The 20597-nt window shown below is 49.9% G+C and overlaps 1 protein-coding gene across 1 annotated transcript in view; it reads left to right on the top strand.

Moving 5' to 3' along the window:
- The first annotated feature begins 3569 nt into the window (after positions 1 to 3569).
- The window catches only part of col7a1 (collagen, type VII, alpha 1), a 77473-nt gene continuing 60445 nt past the window's right edge, over positions 3570 to 20597 (top strand). Inside the window, exons 1-15 of the mRNA XM_084464399.1 lie at positions 3570 to 3662; positions 8288 to 8360; positions 8994 to 9174; positions 11030 to 11186; positions 11418 to 11511; positions 11687 to 11845; positions 12167 to 12324; positions 12632 to 12761; positions 12945 to 13064; positions 14269 to 14424; positions 16531 to 16650; positions 16905 to 17054; positions 19110 to 19226; positions 19737 to 19883; positions 20214 to 20339. Of these exons, the coding sequence (XP_084320525.1) occupies positions 8297 to 8360; positions 8994 to 9174; positions 11030 to 11186; positions 11418 to 11511; positions 11687 to 11845; positions 12167 to 12324; positions 12632 to 12761; positions 12945 to 13064; positions 14269 to 14424; positions 16531 to 16650; positions 16905 to 17054; positions 19110 to 19226; positions 19737 to 19883; positions 20214 to 20339 (1879 nt within the window). The 5' untranslated portion in view covers positions 3570 to 3662; positions 8288 to 8296. The remainder of the gene's footprint in view (positions 3663 to 8287; positions 8361 to 8993; positions 9175 to 11029; positions 11187 to 11417; positions 11512 to 11686; positions 11846 to 12166; positions 12325 to 12631; positions 12762 to 12944; positions 13065 to 14268; positions 14425 to 16530; positions 16651 to 16904; positions 17055 to 19109; positions 19227 to 19736; positions 19884 to 20213; positions 20340 to 20597) is intronic.

Below are 20597 nucleotides of genomic sequence, written 5' to 3'. Positions count from 1 at the left end.
TCTGGGGAATGCCCAGAGCTCAGCGTGTTGTTGAACAAACGGGACAAAAGGTCTTCACAAACAGAATGGGACAAAAGGTCTTCACAAACAGAACAGTACAAAAGGTCCTCCACAAACCCAATGGTACAAAAGGTCTCCACAAAGCGCAGCGGGGCAAATCTGAAGCATGTTTTAAATTAAAATATTTGGAACTCAGAAGCAAGGAATCAAAGCAAGAAAACATACAATTACTGAAATCTCTCTCAGTCCTTTTACCTGTCTCTCTCTAAGCCTCTAACCTGTCTCTCTCTCAGCCCTCTCACCTGTCTCTCTCTCGGCCCTCTCACCTGTCTCACTCTCAGCCCTCTCACCTGTCTCTCTCCCGGCCCTCAGCCCCTGGGGCCCCGGGCCCTGTGTATGTTTCTTTCTCTGGACAGGTGGTACTTGGGGATAGAAGACCTGAGGCGTGTGTCAACGTGGATCTGAACATCTCCGCCTCTTCAGCCGAGCCTGCTATAGTCCTGTCCTGAAAGCACACGATGAAAGGTCTGCGGGCCGATGTGGGCCGTCTCCCTAAGCCCCTCAGTGTAAACAGCCCCTATAGACCCCTGTCCCCCAGGACGGACCCCAGACAGCAGGGACAGAGACGCCAGACTGGGAGTCTGACTGGGAGGATGAGCTGCTGTCATCAGGGAGCACTCAGGCATGTAAACAACATGCAGAGGTCCCTGCAGAAAGACAACCCTAACCCTGCACACACCCCTAACCCCCCACACACCCCTAACCCCCCACACACCCCTAACCATAACCCCCAACACGACAGGAGCTTTAAAGGTGAGACCCATGGAAATATCTCTGTTATGATCACACACACACACACACACACACACTCACACTCACAGAGACACACACACACACACACACACACACACACACACACACACACACACACACACACACACACACACACTCACAGAGACACACACACACACACACACACACACATACACACACACCCACACGCATGCAGTGTTGTGCATGAACTAGTTCAAAAGAACTAGTTCATTGAACAAGTTCATTTTTCTATGACCTTTGAACTGAACGTAACATATTTCTAACTAAAGAACTTTGACATGTTTATTAAAGAGTTACTGCCTTAGTTGTGATGAATGAAACAGGTGTACAAATAATATCCACAACAATCTGAGATTGTAGTGATGGGCAGTAGGTAATGGAGAGGATTAATTTTAAAAGATAAGCACAGAATACTCACTCCAACAGTTTTTCTTTGGTTTCTAAAAAAGCTGTTAATGAACTGAACATGAACTAGTTCAAAACTGAATTGCTGAACTATGAACGTGAATTTATTCATTTTCTTTTGTATGAACTGAACTTTGAACTAGTTCATGTGAAGTGTGAACTTGCACAACACTGCACGCATGTTTACACTCACACACACACACACACACATACACACACACACACACACACACACACACACACACACACACTGCAGCCTCTCCATTCTCTCCACTATCTCTACAGAGCATGTTAAGGTATGCGATACACTCGGCTTCACAACCAGTAACAGTTATAACAGGAATCGTATCATATAGGGTTATTGAATCATGATACTATCTATGAACAGGCCCCAACATGAGCACCATTCTAATGAAGCGTTGGGTTCATATGGTGCCCCGTGGTTCACCCGCCGGGACACAAAAAAAGCATCAGCATCTCTCCCCAGGACCCCAGGCCTGACTCTGATCATGTGTCTGTCCTCATGGAGACACCACCCACAGCAGCCTGAATGCGTGCACACTGAGCATAACATTGAAGTGCAATGTAACCAACCTGCCCCCCCCCCCTTATCACTAACCAATCACAGACCCTGAAGCGCGGTGTCAGTGGAAGTCTTGGGGAGGAATGTGTTCTTTATTAGTGCAGCATGGCTATGGCCTCACTATCGTTCAGCACATCTGCCTGACAGCTCCGCTCCTCTCTCTCCCCTCTCTCTTGGTTTGTTTGTTTCTTCCCTCCTCATTTCTTTGTACAAACTGCAACACTGTAACACGGCATTACCCTTCACAAACACACTGGGAGAGCTTCCCCCCCCCTGAACTTCCTGCATGCTATTCTTAGATGGACCAGAATCCATTCCAGAGGATGTCCGGGGTCCACAGAACCGATGTCCTGACACTGATGCTGATGCTGACACTCTCATCTCCCATCTCAAATGCCCTAACAAGTGCTGTGACAGATGTCATCTCCCAGCACCATGCTGGTGATGGAGGCTTCTCACCAGGCCTGGTGGTGCCTCTTCTCACCAGGCCCGGTGATGGAGGCTTCTCACCAGGTACAGGTGGTGCCTCTGAAGACCATGATGATGTAGCCGTGAACTACACTATGTAACACATCGCCATGCCAATGACCGCAACATTACTAACAGATTCTCTGCCATGAGGAGCCCAGGTGGCAGTGATCCCAGATCACACTTCAGTACCGTAAAGTAGGTAGTATATGGGCAGCTGTTTATCACACTTCAGTACCGTAAAGTAGGTAGTATATGGGCAGCTGTTTATCACACTTCTGTACCTTAAAGTAGGTAGTATAGGGGCAGGTGTTTATCTAGCAGTGTGCTAACGTACCGCACTACAGTGCCCCTGAAACACACTGGATGAGGTCATGAGTATTGAGTTATGCGGGAGCTCGCAGTTGAAAAAATGATGTGTAGTTATAAAAAGCTTTAGTCTGCTGTGGGGGGACGTGGAGAAATACCTTTTACAACGAAGCAGAAGAGAGGCTGACGTTTGCACAGTAACAATATGAGTCTGTTCTGGGTTCACTTTATTTTGTTTTAGGGGACACAAAAAAGAGCAAGGGAGGCAGAGGGGGAGGGTGAGGGGCAGGGGCAGGGAGGCAGAGGGGGAGGGTGAGGCAGAAGGGGAGGCTGAGGCAGAGGGGGAGGTTTGAAGGCAGGGAGGCTGAGAGGGAGGCAGGGAGGCAGAGGGGGAGGCTGAGGCAGAGGGGGAGGTTTGAAGGCAGGGAGGCTGAGGCAGGGAGGCAGAGGGGGAGGCTGGGGGGGAAGGCAGAGGGGGAGGCTGGGGCAGAGGGGGGGGGAAGGCAGAGGGGGAGGTTTGAAGGCAGGGAGGCAGAGGGGGAGGCTGGGGCAGGGAGGCAGAGGCTGAGGGGGAGGTTTGAAGGGAGGGAGGGAGAGGAGGAGGTTTGAAGGGAGGGAGGGAGGGAGGCAGCGGGAGGAGGTTTGAAGAAGAAGAATAGAGAAAAAAAAGCGAAAGCCAAGTGGAAGAGCCAATGATCCCTCAGGCATCCCAACAAGTCTGGACGATTCCGCTGTTGCTGAGTTAAGTGGAGGAACGGAGCCTCACGGATCAGAATGGCTTCAGCTATTCATCATCAGCATGTTACCTCACCACTAGACACGTTCTGCACTTACACGCGCTAAATTAACGCTGTCAGAAGATTCGGGTGACATTTCTGCGGGTAACTCACGTCATCCTGACAGGTGGACATCACCGGGTTACATTTCTACGCTGAACCTACCGGGGTAAAGGAAGAAGAGAGAGAGGGAGAGAGGACATGCCACAGGTGGAACGGTTGGAGAGGACGTGAACAAGTATTTGGTCCAGAGGAGCTGCTACCCAGAGAACTGTAGGAGTCGTCAGGTAGGCCCGCTGCAATAATGGGAATACTGGGAATCTCCTAAGGACGTAAGTCCCAAGCAATTCTAAACTTGTAGGCTGCAGATTTGATATTGTGCCTTTAGCACGTAGATGTCAGTGAACGGACCACTTTCTAATCTCAGTAGGGCTTGCAGACCATAATTTGCATATTGTAAATTAGGTTGCCGCTATTAACCGATCCGATTCATCACCACACCGTTTCTTGGGTGCAATGCCTGTTTTAGGCTCACCTCAGAACACTGAACAGATGAATTAAAACGGCTCACGTTACGCGCCTCCTGGCCGTGCGTTCTGCGACGGATTTAAGTTCTTATTGCGCAATATGGCAATACGAAGATGGTGACCAGAGAGACGCGTTATTCAGACTCTTGTAAAGGTGCAGCGTGCAGGTGATTTGGTATAATATTGCGTTGAACTCATTTGGAGAACATGAAAAGTGTTGTTTTGTATCGTGCGTAATGGGAAACATCTTCTAACTGCAGCGCATGAATGACGACGATGTTCTCCAAACCCTGATTAATATGACCCACGCAGATATGAGAGACTAGAATATTACCAAGAAATAAGCGCCACTTTATTATAGCCTCAGTTAGTCTTTACTGGTATTTACATTGTTTCCATCGCCCATCTCTTAGGCCTACCGTTTCTATGACATGTCTTAGGCCTACCGTGTCTATAACACACGGCTTAGGCCTACCGTTTCTATCTGACATGTCTTAGGCCTACCGTCTCTTTCTGACATGTCTTAGGCCTACCGTTATGCTAGTTTGGGATTGAGAGGAGAGGTGGTGTATTTGACCCACTGGGTCAGAGGTCTGGGGGTCAATCTTACCTGGACAGGCTGGATTGATCTTTCTGTTTTGGAGGTAATCTCACTAAGACAACCCTTGTATAAATGGACATCTTGTTTCCATTTATTTTATTCATTCATCCATTCAGACTAGACTTAGTTTGGGGAAGCAACAGATTCCCCAAACTGTTCACTGTGTCACCAGAGCAGCGTGCAGGAGGCTGATTCACAGTGACAGGACACGCCATGCTGAGCGAGCCAGCCTCCTTCTCCAGACTCTTCTCCACACAGGGCTAGGGTCAGGGTCAGGACCCCCCCGGAGAATGGCATCTCCACTAGCCCTTAGCTTCTGTTAGCTTTCCTTCTGCCTGAATGCTGCCTGAATGTCTGAATGTTCCTTCATCTTGTTGTCGCTGTTTCTTTGTTTCATTTTTCTACTGGTTCTATCGCTTGAGGAAGCCTGACCCTGGCCCTGACCCTGACCCTGGCCCTGACCCTGACCCTGGCCCTGACCCTGACCCTGACCCTGGCCCTGACCCTGACCCTGGCCCTGACCCTGACCCTGACCCTGACCCTGAGCCGCGTTGCCCTTCTGAATCCTTGACCTTTCAACCCATGCGATTGGCTAGATTCCTCGGTGAGAGTGAGAGTGGGACATCAGAGAGTATGATTTACACTTCAAGGTGTGGAGGCCCCCCCAGGAATGTTCTAAGTAAAGGTTACGCTTCTCAACTACTATATTTAACCAGGGAGTTTAACATATTCAAATCTGTTGGTAAATATATGTTGCATGCTGTAATCATCTGGGGAGCATCATCATCATCCTCATCCTCATCAACCTCTTTTTCTACCGAGCTAGCCAGTGTCTGAGTGTGAGGAGAGGACTTTAATCACCATGGTGATGCTGTCTGCACAGCTTTAGAGGGTTCTAACTCTGGGTCCTGGGTAGAATCAGGGTCCCCACTAAGGGTCCCCACTAAGTGTCCTCACTAAGGGTCCCCACTAAGGGTCCCCACTAAGGGTCCTCACTAAGGGTCCTCACTAAGTGTCCCCACTAAGGGTCCTCACTAAGGATCTATACTAATGGCGCATTTCCACCGCAGGGTCGGTTCAGTCTGCAAAGGTGCAGCACAGGTCGCGTTTCCACCTCCAGAAGTGGGCGTGACCCGGACTGAGCCGTGTTGAGCCGTACTCGTCTCGCAGTACGACTCCGTTGAGGTACTGAGACGCCGGAAAGGGTCCCGGCAAGTTTGAGCTACACACGCCGTCCGTTGATTGGTCGACAGAATCACTTCCATGCGACAGGGGGATAATAACAAACAAACACAGTACTAGGGCTGTCAAAATTGCTCAAAAATGACTGAATGTTCGCTCTAAAAAATCTCATATATTCGAATAACTATATTTGCGCATTATGTCAATGACGCGCATTACGTCAATAACAGGACAAACTAATCCAACGAGACATAACTACTTGTATAGGTAGTTTATTTAAGTTTAAACTTATTTGACAACATATTGCCTACACAAAAATAAGTAAATTAACTAATAAGCCAAGATCGCAGACCTCGCTCTCGCTCGCTCACTCCCTTTCGCTCACTCACTCGCTCTCTTTTTCTCTCACTCTATCTCACTCCCCCTCACTCTCTCTGCGCATACTGGTTTAAATAAACAACAACAATAAAAAAATGCTGAGTGCTGATCAAGAGTTTTGTGCAAGCAATTTAAAGTCCCAAATATGGCAGGCTTCATTCAGTGATTCAGTGATTCACCGGCTGCCGTGTGTTTTTCCACATTCAAATATTAATTTTCACCTTTGAATGTCTGTTTTTAAAAACTATTCGAATATATTTATTTGAATTTAGAATATTCGTTGACAGCCCTACACAGTACCTGCAAGGTATTTCTGGACAACGGCGAAAGCTTAGTTTATTGAAGAACATTACTGGGTGGACTCAGGCTCACAGTTCACATGGGCAATGTAAGGTCAACATACAATGGTTTGTGTGATTTATGCGTTGCGTGTCGCGGTTCCAACAGGCAGGAACTTTGGCTCTGTGCTCCTTTGAGTCACAGCAGCACAGTAAACACTTACAGATCTCCACTGGCTGTAGGCTTTTAAAAGTCTCTGAAGCGTTTGTTTGGGACAAAGTCAGACGAGGGACAGGGCCAACTGAACTCCATTTCCTGTCTCAGAAATAGAAATCCCTCCTAGAAGCCTGACACCATTATATTAAAGGAGAGTGTTTGTAGGGTTGATGTTCACACATCTGTTCCAGGTGCATTATGCTGAGTAGCACCAAGTGACTCTCAGAAGCAGTTCAGCTCGATCTCAGGAGATCAACTCGGATTCATTCACAAGTTGAGAGGATTTCTCTTTCCTTGGTCACATTTTGTCTTGCTTTGAACAAACGAAAATCTAATAATTGTACATTCTTCATCTGTCCTTCTTCTATTTGGGGAACTTCAGTTCCTTCTCTCAAGGTCGCTTGGTAATCAAAGCCGATTTTGGATTGCCGTGTGATGTGCCATCTGCAAGGTATTCACAACGTCCTTTTCTTGTGGCTCGCCTTCCCCAACATGCATCTCGGCGTTCCCAGAGGAATTAAAGCCACATGCGACAGTAGGCTGTGTGTCTGTCTGCAATCTGCAGAGACACACGCTTCATGTAATCCAAAGTGACCTGGAGTCATCTCAGTGATTCGATCAACAAAAAGACTTTAGATTTGATGTGTGGAACCTTTAAAGTAATAGACAATGTCTTCTTGTAAAAGTATCTCCTTTGAAGAACAAACAGTCACGTTGCAGGAAGCTGAAGTGGATGCTCAGTGTAGCGTGGGAATGGTCGTATTAAACTCAAGATGCTTTCACACAAAGATGCTCCTCAGATGTCCGCCTGCTCCATCGATGTGAGAGGGGCCAAGTCTGGTCTTTGTTAGTTTGTGTGCCGTCTCTCTACGGTGCTTCCAAACCCAAGAGTAAATCAACTTCTGAAGGAAATAAACATGTCTATAAATGACTTGATTCAAACGTTTTGTAATTAACACGTTTACTGACAGATCATTTTATATTACATATCTACGGAGGACATGATACTGCACCATCAGAGCTCTGGATGTAGGTCACACCCCGCCATAGGCCACACTGCCTCCCATGAGCCTCACCTGCCAGTCTCTGGAGGTCCAAGTTCCGGTGTGAGGCGCTGTGAGAGGAACTGAAGCTCCTCAAGTGGAGTGTAATTGTAGTCCAGGGACCGGATTATCTCTGGTCTCAGAACGTAAGCCCTCCAGGTCCCTGAACAAGAACATAGCTTTGTTCCACCGCGTCTCCTGAATGAATGACAGAAGCAGTGGCACTGTCTGAACACTCAACCAGTAAACAAGTGGTTCTGACCAATGTTTCTCTACATTTTACAACGATGACAGACACAGAAGAAATATGGCAGAAGAATCTTACCACTAATCAGATCGGTTAGAAAGACAAACCTCAGTCAGGAGGAAGTGATCCTGCAGGGGTTGTTTGTGCTAAGGCACCAGACATGCCAGCCTGCTGCATGTTACAGGCTTTGCATGAAGATGAACAAAACATGTTTATAGTTATGTTATATTGTTGTTGCCAAATGCCAAGCCTGCTAGTACATGTTAACCTCGTCCTCTTTTTCTTCAGCATTATACGCTTTGGTGATTTAATTTGAATCCAAACAGTGGGGAATCCAATCCAGTGAGAGTGGGGAATACTTTTCCCCTTTCATTTTCACAATAAAAGTGCTAAAGGTTTAAATGTCACTGTGTGTCTAAACCTGTTCGTCTGTTGCCAGGTAGTAAAGATGTGGGGCTGGTTTCTGCCTGTGGCGGTCCTACTGTCATCTGTAAACCAGGCTGGGGCTCAGGGTAAGAATATAATTACAATCCTTCCAGCGCTGTATAATCATGCGTTGTGTTCTGAGTCTCTGTGTATCTAACCCTAACCCTATCCAGGCAGGTGTGATAACTTAGCCTAACTCTAACCCAAACCCTTACCCTAACTCTAACTCTAAACCTAACCCTAACTCTAACCCAAACCCTATCCAGGCAGGTGTGATAACTTAGCCTAACTCTAACCCTAACCCTTACCCTAACTCTAACTCTAAACCTAACCCTAACTCTAACCCAAACCCTATCCAGGCAGGTGTGATAACTAACCCTAACTCTAACCCTAACCCTATCCAGGCAGGTGTGATAACTAACCCTAACTCTAACCCTAACCCTATCCAGGCAGGTGTGATAACTAACCCTAACTCTAACCCTAACCCTACCCAGGCAGGTGTGATAACTAACCCTAACTCTAACCCTAACCCTATCCAGGCAGGTGTGATAACTAACCCTAACTCTAACCCTAACCCTATCCAGGCAGGTGTGATAACTAACCCTAACTCTAACCCTAACCCTATCCAGGCAGGTGTGATAACTAACCCTAACTCTAACCCTAACCCTACCCAGGCAGGTGTGATAACTAACCCTAACTCTAACCCTAACCCTACCCAGGCAGGTGTGATGACGCTCAGGCAGCAGACATCGTCTTCCTGGTCGACGGATCCTCCAGCATCGGCAAGCTCAACTTCCTGCAGGTGCGGGGCTTCATGGTGGGCGTGGCCAGGCCTTTCTCCAGCAACGTGGGCCCGTCAGGAGTCCGCTTTGGGGCCGTGCAGTACAGCGACACCTCGAGGTAAATGAAAATGTAAAGGTGTAAAGATAAATCTAAATGTAAAGGGCCACTATTTTACCACCAGGTTAGATGTTGATTCACCATTACAGGCCAGGTCAGGTCTTCTCTGTAGCTTATTCTCTGTAGCTTAGCCTACCAGTTGGTACAAATAATAATAATAATAATAATAGTAATAAGCTTTATTTGTATAGCACCTTTCATACGCAGAATGCAGCTCAAAGTGCTTCACATTTGGAACATTTAACACAATAAGGAACATTTAACACAATAATAAAGGAGAGAATAATAATAATATACAGAGGTTTAAGGAACACAACAACCAGAAGACTGGCAGCCTTAACCCTTAACCCTTAACCCTTAACCCTTAAAGCACGCCATATGGCAATAGTGGCAAGGAAAAACTCCCATAGTCATGGAAGAAACCTTGAGCAGAACCCAGACTTAATAGGGGGAGCCGATCTGCTTCTGGCGGTTAAGCTGTAGTATGCAACAAGGTACACTGGACATAACACATATGCAACACACAACATGCATTAGCAGGTGATGACTGGTATGCAATGAATGGATTCTGCCATACATTCTCGCAATCCAGCAAAGCACACCCCAATAACAGCAGTCAAATGTAGAATAATCAGAAAAAGTAGTCTACAATGTCTATGCAATGAATGGATTCCGCCGTACAAGCTTGCAATCCAGCAAAGCAGCAAAGCACTTTACAAAGCCATATAGTATCTTCTCTAAAGCTTAAGCGCTTTGCACAGTCGCGTATTGCCCGCCCGTACACAATTTTCCGTACGTGAGTTCACGCCCACGCCCACAAGCATATATAGTTGCGGATCTGAGACACGCCAGTACGTGCAGTCTTCTCCTGAACAGAGCATTCTCACAGTACAGTACACACAGGACAGTAGTTATAGATTCTATAGCCAGTATGATCACCAGACTCTCTCACCCTTGTAATCGAGAGTGGCGTAGTCAATATTAAATCTGCTATTACGGAGGCCACATTACATTACAATAGTTGATGGGCCAGTAGTTATAGATCCTATAGCCAGTATGATCACCAGACACATACCACCTGTGCTTAGACAACGTTTTTGTAATCGTTGAAAAAAAATAGAGTAGAGAAAAATCGGACATTGCAAACATTGCAAATCAGCCGTGTTCATGTGACTGTCCATGTATAGTGTCACATCGGATCTGATATCATCGGATCCGTATCATACAGACTCCTGTAGAGGCGCACTTGCTCAGCAACTCTTCCTTCGAAATCATCCATTCTTCCTCTCTGTGGTTTCTCAAGTGACAAAAATCGAGCGGATCCGAGCCATCAGACGCGCCTTAAAAAGGGCGGTGCGACAGCCCATGCGCGGGGCACGTGACCGTCACGTGACCGCAATTTTGCCTAATGCGTGGCTCGCGCGTTCTCTCATGCGCGACTGTGCAGCGCGCTTTAGCCTACCAGTTGGAACTAGTAGGCTGATGGATCTGTCCATACATCTGGATGGACACTCCCACGTGTGATGTCACTACAGGGCTTGTAATGGTCCATCTATGTGGCACCAGCTGATAAATAGGGGATCTTTTGACTCCAGTCCTGTGACTGGTCTGCTAGCATGACTCCAGTCACACGTTCATCATGCTCAGGAGGTACGGTCACCAGCTTGTTGTTGTTGTGAACCAGGGTGGAGTTCACGTTCACCACCTATGTATAGTGGTCCATCTATGTGGCACCAGCTGATAAATAGGGGATCTTTTGACTCCAGTCCTGTGACTGGTCTGCTAGCATGACTCCAGTCACACGTTCATCATGCTCAGGAGGTACGGTCACCAGCTTGTTGTTGTTGTGAACCAGGGTGGAGTTCACGTTCACCACCTACCTGAACGGCACGGAGCTGCTCCAGGCTCTGGAAAACCTCACCTACAAGGGTGGGAACACCCGGACTGGGGCCGGCCTCAAGTTCCTCGCTGACAACTTCTTCAACCCCGCGACCAGTCGGGACGTCCCCAAGGTGAGAGGTCAACCTCAGCCTCACATGTTACAGTACTTTATTAAACCTCAGCCTAGTCAAATATGGCCATATGGTTTTCATGGACAGTACACAAGGGGGGATTCAGTGGGCTTTTGATTGATTTTTGCTTCAATTAAAACAAGTCTTCAGATCTCTGTTTACCAGAATGCTCTCCAAACTTCCTGTACTCACCTCCACTTCCTGTCTGGGGCCATGCTGTTTCCTGTTCAGATCGTCATCCTGATCACTGACGGGAAGTCCCAGGACAGCGTGCAGGAGCCTGCCCAGAGGCTGCGGAGCCAGGGGGTCGTCGTGTTTGCAGTTGGTAGGTGTCTCCGTTTGGGCTCTGACCAGACCCTCTGCCTTTGGGCTCTGACCAGACCCTCTCGCCTTTGGGCTCTGACCAGACCCTCTGCCTTTGGGCTCTGACCAGACCCTCTCGCCTTTCTACATTCACTGTCCCTCTCTGAAGCCCGCTGTCCCACCTGTCTCCCCCCCAGGTGTGAAGAGCGCCGACCGGAGTGAGCTGGCGCTGATCGCCTCGGAGCCGCGGCGTGACTTCACCTCCTTCGTGGGCGAGTTCAAGCTGCTGAACACGCTGCTGCCCCTGGTGGGCCCGCGGATCTGCGCCAGCGCCGGGGGCGTGTACGCCAGCGACGGTACAGTCCACCGCACATCTGCACGCTAGCACCCGATGAGGCCTCCGCTAGAGGCCCCCGCTAGAAGCTCAGTATGCACTGTGTACACGGACAGAGAGACAGGTGGTCGTCCTCCTCCTTGTGTTGTCCTAGAGAGACAGACAGGTGGTCGTCCTCCTCCTCGTGTTGTCCTAGAGAGACAGACAGGTGGTCGTCCTCCTCCTCGTGTTGTCCTAGAGAGACAGACAGGTGGTCGTCCTCCTCCTCGTGTTGTCCTAGAGAGACAGACAGGTGGTCGTCCTCCTCCTGACGTTGTCCTGGTTGTCATCCCTCTCTCCACAGAGGCCTTCTCCGGTCCGTCCAACATCCAGTTCGTGAGCCAGACCTCTGATTCGCTGAGGTTCCGCTGGAGTCCGGCTGGGGGGCCCGTGAGTGGCTACGTGGTCCAGTACACGCCTCTGTCCGGCCTGGGACAGCCAATCACTGCAGACTTACGTCAGGTGGGTTCTTGGGATGCCGCTTGGCGGTATAGCCCTGGTATCTAGATGGAGAGCTAGCGGCAGCAGGTGCATGAGAGGTGAGGTGAGCTCAGTGGAAGAAAACAAGGATCGGGCGTGAACACGTATGTATGAGTATGAACACGTCTGAAGGGCGGGTCCTCATTTCCTCCTCAGAGTAGGTGTTGGCAGCCAGAGTCGAGACAAAGCAGGATGGGCATGAAGAATGATTATCTTTGGCACCTCGCTGGATGGTTCCTCTGGAACTTCCTTGCCCTGCCTAGCTCAACGGTTGCATTTGGTCTGGCAGGAGACGGTGTTGGCGAGCCAGCGGTCCTTCACGGCCCGGGAGCTGCGGTCGGGGACGGACTACCTGGTGACGGTCATCGCCCAGTACCCCAACAGCGTGGGCGAGTCCACGTCCGCCAAGCAGCGCACCAGTGAGTGGAGCAGCACCGCGGCATAGGGGCTGCTGCTCTGAGGTTCTTCAGGTCTCCTCTCGGACAGTAAAACTGCCTCCTGGTGGACAGATGTACACGTATCAATGATGTCATGTATGTTGACCCAGACAGATGAATGGAGGGAGAAGACATTCTGCTCATGGTGTGCTCCTGTCTCCCCAGGGTCCTTGCCCGGGGCTTCCAGTCTGCGCCTGATCCAGGCCGGGTTCTTCTCTCTGTCTCTGGCCTGGGAGCGCCCCTCCACCTCCTTCCAGGGGTACAGGCTGACCTACGGCCCGCGAGGTCCGAACCACACATCCCCCCCCCCCCCCCTTTGATACATCGTCTGCACATTGACGAGAAACCAGTCCAGTTCTCCTCTCTGAGAAATGCTCAGGGATTCATCCTGACAACAGCCTAAACAACAGCCAATCCAGTGGTCCCTAACTACACCCAATCCAGTGGTCCATAACTACACCCAATCCAGTGGTCCCTAACTTCACCCAATTCAGTGGTCCCTAACTTCACCCAATCCAGTAGTCCCTAAATCCAGTATGACACAACATTGAGCATGTCATTATACACTGTAGTGGATAGATGGAGGTAATGATTCAAAGGCTGTTGCCAAGTTTATAATGCATGTAATAAAAATGAATGAAATGAAATTAATGTCCTGAGGGCCTGGCTGCCATCAGGTAATTTAGTACCTGATATTACCTCTGATATTACCTGCAATGTTCAGCCCATCCTGTCATCGCTGATCCTCACAACTAGAGCAGGACACCTGAGGTGAAGCTCTCCCAAGGCGTGTGACAGACAGGGTGTGGCGGCCTGAACGTCTGGATGCCAATGCCATGACTCACCAATCAAAAGCTCCCCTCAGGGGTTGGATTTACAGCCAAACCACTAAAGCCCCAAATGGGATTTCTGGGGGTGCAGGAGCAGTGGCCCCTGGACTCAGGCAGCTCTGGGCTGTGTTAGGAGTACAGGTCAGAACATCCAGATGTATATTTAGTAATGAGCGTAGCGATGTCCTCACCTGGACTCTGTTGCAGCTGCCAGGTGCCAGATCAAACCGAGCTAGACAGAGCGAGATACAGAGATATGGCTACAGATTCGTTCTTTTAGCCGGCCTTCAGGTTTAGTTCCCTGCGTTGCCTGAGGCAGCATTTTTCTGGTCTCAGTTGCCAGCTCGTGTTCAGTAGTCAACAAGTTCTAACGTGAAGGGTGAAGTGGTAGTGAGCAGTGAATCGTGTCCCGTAAACCATTCTGTGTGGTCGTTTTTTCATTATTATCCTCATTGACCTCCACCTCCTCCTGTCTTCTAAAAGTAACAGAATAAGTCAGTGTTTGGCTAGCTAAAAGAACCGCGTGGTGCTAACTCTTGTGTCTCTGGTCTCTGAGCAGGTCAGGCCTCCAGCGTGGTGCTAACTCTTGTGTCTCTGGTCTCTGAGCAGGTCAGGCCTCCAGCGTGGTGCTAACTCTTGTGTCTCTGGTCTCTGAGCAGGTCAGGCCTCCAGCAAGCTGCTGGAGCTCACCCTTCCCGCGGACGCCTCCTCTACCACCCTGGAGGGGCTGCAGCCTGACACAGAGTACGCCCTCAGCCTCTACCCGCTGTTTGCACGCAACGCTGCCCAGCCGTCCACCCTCACCGCCCGCACCCGTGAGTACCCCCCCCCCCCCCCCTCCCTCTGGAGGCACGCAACACCATGCTACAGCAACACCACACTATAGCAACCCCCCGCTATAGCAACCCCCCGCTATAGCAACACCATGCTATAGCAACCCCCCGCTATAGCAACCCCCCGCCATAGCAACACCATGCTATAGCAACCCCCCGCTACAGCAACACCATGCTACAGCAACACCATGCTACAGCAACACCATGCTACAGCAACCCCCCGCTATAGCAACACCATGCTATAGCAACACCATGCTACAGCAACCCCCCGCTACAGCAACACCATGCTACAGCAACACCATGCTACAGCAACACCATGTTATAGCAACCCCCCGCTATAGCAACACCATGCTACAGCAACACCATGCTATAGCAACCCCCCGCTATAGCAACACCATGCCATAGCAACACCATGCTACAGCAACACCATGCTATAGCAACCCCCCGCTATAGCAACACCATGCTACAGCAACCCCCCGCTATAGCAACACCATGCTACAGCAACACCATGCTACAGCAACCCCCCGCTATAGCAACACCATGCTACAGCAACACCATGCTATAGCAACCCCCCGCTATAGCAACACCATGCTACAGCAACACCATGCTACAGCAACACCATGCTACAGCAACCCCCCGCTATAGCAACACCATGCTACAGCAACACCATGCTATAGCAACACCATGCTACAGCAACCCCCCGCTATAGCAACACCATGCTACAGCAACACCATGCTATAGCAACCCCCCGCTATAGCAACACCATGCTACAGCAACACCATGCTACAGCAACACCATGCTACAGCAACCCCCCGCTATAGCAACACCATGCTACAGCAACCCCCCGCTATAGCAACACCATGCTACAGCAACACCATGCTACAGCAACCCCCCGCTATAGCAACACCATGCCATAGCAACACCATGCTACAGCAACACCATGCTACAGCAACACCATGCTACAGCAACACCATGCTACAGCAACACCATGCTACAGCAACCCCCCGCTATAGCAACACCATGCTACAGCAACACCATGCTACAGCAACACCATGCTACAGCAACCCCCCGCTATAGCAACACCATGCTACAGCAACACCATGCTATAGCAACACCATGCTACAGCAACCCCCCGCTATAGCAACACCATGCTACAGCAACACCATGCCATAGCAACACCATGCTACAGCAACACCATGCTACAGCAACACCATGCTATAGCAACCCCCCGCTATAGCAACACCATGCTACAGCAACCCCCCGCTATAGCAACACCATGCTACAGCAACACCATGCTACAGCAACACCATGCTATAGCAACCCCCCGCTATAGCAACACCATGCTACAGCAACACCATGCTACAGCAACACCATGCTACAGCAACACCATGCTACAGCAACACCATGCTACAGCAACCCCCCGCTATAGCAACCCCCCGCTATAGCAACACCATGCTACAGCAACACCATGCTACAGCAACCCCCCGCTATAGCAACACCATGCTACAGCAACACCATGCTATAGCAACCCCCCGCTATAGCAACACCATGCTACAGCAACACCATGCTACAGCAACACCATGCTACAGCAACCCCCCGCTATAGCAACACCATGCTACAGCAACCCCCCGCTATAGCAACACCATGCTACAGCAACACCATGCTACAGCAACACCATGCTACAGCAACCCCCCGCTATAGCAACACCATGCTACAGCAACCCCCCGCTATAGCAACACCATGCTACAGCAACACCATGCTATAGCAACACCATGCTACAGCAACACCATGCTACAGCAACACCATGCTATAGCAACCCCCCGCTATAGCAACACCATGCTACAGCAACACCATGCTACAGCAACACCATGCTATAGCAACCCCCCGCTATAGCAACACCATGCTGGCCACTGACACTCACCATCATAATACAACATGGTGACTTCTTGCATATAAATACATGTACATAAATACAAACAAATGCTTTCGAGCTGAATAACTATTTTTATTACTGTGTGTGTGTGTGTGTGTGTGTGTGTGTGTGTGTGTGTGTGTGTGTGTGCGCGTGCGCGTGTGCGTGTGTGTCAGTGCGTCTGGAGCCAGTGCAGCAGCTGGTGGTGGACACGGAGTCGGAGAGCAGTGTGCGCGTGCGGTGGAGGGGCGTGTCCGGGGTCCGGGTCTACCGTCTGGTGTGGGGGCCGTTCACTGGTAACGCAGCACTCAGAACAAACCACAGCACCCCCTCTGGCCAAACAGGAGGCACTGCAAGCTGTCTCCGATTAGCAGAAATCTGCGGCAGCATATGTTTTGATTTTGTTAGGGTTTCCATTGATGTCTTGGTTTATTGTTGGCATCAATATAATCTAAAGAAGGTTTTTCTTGTTTATCTGTTTGTTTTTTCTGTTTGTGTTTCCCCTGTGGTGCATCCCTCCTCCTCCTCCTCCTCCTCCTCCTCCCTGCAGGCCGGGCTGTGGACACGGTGGAGGTGGCGGGGAGCCGGGAGTCCCACTCTCTGACCGGCCTGACCCCCGACACGGAGTACATCGTCACGGTGATCCCGCTCTACCAGACCAGCACCGAGGGGCCCGCCGCCACCGCCAGGTTCAAGATAGGTACGGTATAGCTAGCTGGTACTGGCTATGAACTGATACTGGTAATGAACTGGTAGTGCTGCTGAACTGATACTGGTAATGAACTGGTAGTGCTGCTGAACTGCTACTGGTACTGAACTGGTTCTGGGAGATGTAGGTTGATTACAGCTAGCCCTCAAGCTAGTGCTGGTTCTGTATTGTACCAGAGGTTTTTTCTGATGATGATAATGATGATGTTGATGATGATGATGATGATGATTTCATGAATATAATCGACAAGCACAAAAAGCTCTATAAAGGAACTACCTTTAAAGGAACTACCCGTTTTATCTTTATCTAATATTTCTGATAAAGGAAATGATTGTTGTAGTAACATCAAGCATACGCCATTCAACTGAGGATCTACACTAAAGTGAATATTATGATGCATGAGTCATGACCTGTCTGACGTGCTGCTGATGATCCCCACTCCAGTACTACCGGGTAATAAACCCACTCTCGCTGAACCGCACCCTGAGCCTTTAACACAGCAGAGGCTTGTTTTGTTTGAAGAGGCTAGGAGCCAGTCGTCAGCCGTCTCTGAGCTGTGGGGCCCCGGTGCCCACGAGGGCCCCTACCAGGGACCACAGAACCAAAACATCTGTGTTGATTTAGCTAATAACTAATCATTTTCTTCCTTTACTTTAATCCCTCACGGATTCAGTCATTCTTCAACCCTCCAGGTGGCCAATTACGCTGCTGCAGCCTGCTATAAATGCACACACACACGCACACACACACACACACACCCAGACGCACACACCCACAGCCACACCCACACACACACCCAGACGCACACACCCACAGCCACACACACACCCAAACACACACGTTGTATGGAAGAAAATACAAATCCTCCATCCTTTTATCGAACAATACGTGTTAAAGCTGGTCTTTGAGCAGTGCTTAGCTGTCAGGACAGGGTTAGGCTGAGGGTCTGGGCAGGTTGACAGGAGGAGGGGAAGAGGCATAGAGCCTACATGTTACTGTTTTGCTCTGTTTAGGAAACATTCCAACCACACCCGCGAACACACTCATTAAGCAGACACACACACACTCATCACACACTCAGGCCTTTCCTTTGTGACTGATGCCAAAGAGAGGCTTTTAACTTCAGTGGTTTAGTTGAGTTGTGTCTGAGTCACTGGAAAACAACTGAGCTGGCGGCCAGAGGCTACAGTCCCCGTCCCCGTCCTGGAGTCGGTATGTTTACAGGCGCTGTATACAACTCCCGGTTGATGTTTGGACCTCATCATGATGCACATAGAAGAGAGGGCCAGAGGTGGCCATGCTTTAGGAAACGCTGTCCCAAAGTAGAGAATGAATACGTTTGTGACAAAAAGGACATTTATAGACACATGCAAGGGCATGTCTCATCTGAAGATGAGAGTACCCCCCTTTGAGGAGGTATCTGAGCTTCTACTGCTGGAGGCATCTACACGGACACTGGAAGGAGTTATCCGCTGGTTTCTGGGTGGCGAGTGATTTGGAGGTTGAGAAAAAGCAATGTTTGATCCCAGACACGATGTATGTCAGACAGCAGCCCGAGGCTGTTGTGTGTGGGCGGGAGTGGGGAGAGACAAACAGGGGAAACTCCGGCCCATCAAGCAGCCTGTAATGTCATCCTTTCAACATCAATGCAAACACATCTGCAAGCATTTGAGCGCTTAACTGAGCAAAGTAATGACAGTAGCTCGTATTCACAAGGAATGTATGGGAGATGATTTGGAAATATTTTATTTTATTTTGTGAACCAATTGTTTTTTATTGCAAATTCACAGAAGAAAGCAAAACATAGCAATAAACATTTTACCCCTCTTCCTCCCTCCCTCCAACCCGTTTTCTCCCTCCCACTGGCGGCCCCTACCTCCCCTCCCTCCCTTCCAATATTTGCGCATTGAAGTTATACGATTCCGAGCATGTTTTATTTAGAAACTAATTTGGATGGCTCTGATTTTGATCGCTCTCAATCGCACTCGTAAGTGTCTTTGTGTAATTGATCTGCTAAACTGCTGCCGTTCTTCCTGTGGCCCCCAGAGCGGCAGGAGCAGCAGGTTCTCAGGGCAGAGCCCTCCAGCCCCTCCGCCATCCGCCTGCTGTGGAACCTCATCCAGGCGTCCAGAGGCTACCGCCTGGAGTGGAGGCAGGGCCAGGGTGGGGACATACCAGGACACACGCTGCACCGCGGCAACACGCACACGCTAGTCTACGCACACGCCCAGGCTCACGGCCATGCACCTGCCTGCACTGCAGTCGACCTGCACACACACGCACACACACACACTAACACACACGCACACACACACTAACACACACACACACACTAACACACAGACAGACACACACATAGAGGCAGGTATACACACACACACTAACACACAGACAGACACACACATAGAGGCAGGTATACACACACACACACACACAAACACACATAAAGGCATGCAAACACACACACACACACATAAAGGCATGCAAACACACTCACACACAAATGCGTGCACACACCACACGCACGGGTGAAAACAGACACACAGGGGCTACACACACACTCGCGTGCACACACACACTCTCTCTCTCTCTCTGTCTCTCTGAGCCGTGAGCCCTTGTCTCTGGGCGGCCTGCGTCTGGTCTCTGTCTACAGTGTGTGTTCTGTCCCTGTAGGAGGCGCCGTGCAGAGCCAGTCCTTCCCTAAGACCACCACCAGGTTCCTGCTGTCAGGCCTGCAGCCCGGCACCGAGTACCTGGTCACCCTGTACACCCTGTACGACGGCCGCGAGGAGGCCACGCCCGCCTCCACCTCCGCCGCCGGTGAGCACCGGGGAGGAATGAATGAATGAATGAATGGATGAATGGATGAGGACCAGGGGGGGAATGGATGAGGACCAGGGGGAATGAATAAATGAATGGATGAGGACCGGGGGGGAGAATGAATGGATGGGGACCAGGGGAGTGAATGAATGAATGACGTCCAGGGGAATGACGACCGGGGGAGTGAATGAATGAATGAGGACTGGGGGAGTGAATGAATGAGGACTGGGAGAGTGTATGGGTGAATCACAAGTGGTTTTCCGTGGGTATTGACTGAATGTTGCTGTCATTTCTTCCCCGTCCTCCTCTCCTCCGTCGGGCGGACGGCAGTGGACCAGCCGGTGGGCCGGGTATCGAACCTGCGGGTGGTGGAGTACCTGGGCAGCACCGTGAGGCTGGGCTGGACCGGGGTGGCTGGAGCCACCCAGTACCGCCTCCTGGTGGTCAACTCAGACGGTACCATCTCTCAATCACTCCATCTATCAACTGTTTTATCTATCTATCTATCTATCTATCTATCTATCTATCTATAGTATTATCTATCTATCTATCTATCTATCTATCTCTCTCTCTCTCTCTCTCTCTCTCTCTCTCTCTCTCTCTCTCTCTCTCTCTCTCTCTCTCTCTCTCTCTCTCTCTCTCTCTATCTATCTATCTATCTATCTATCTATCTATAGTATTATCTATCTATCTATCTATAGTATTATCTATCTA

The sequence above is a fragment of the Micromesistius poutassou genome (assembly GCF_964030765.1).
Source record: "Micromesistius poutassou genome assembly, chromosome: 2".
Classification (NCBI taxonomy): Eukaryota; Metazoa; Chordata; class Actinopteri; order Gadiformes; family Gadidae; genus Micromesistius; species Micromesistius poutassou.
Note: the sequence above shows the minus strand (reverse complement) of the source record. Positions and strands in the feature narration are given on the sequence as shown.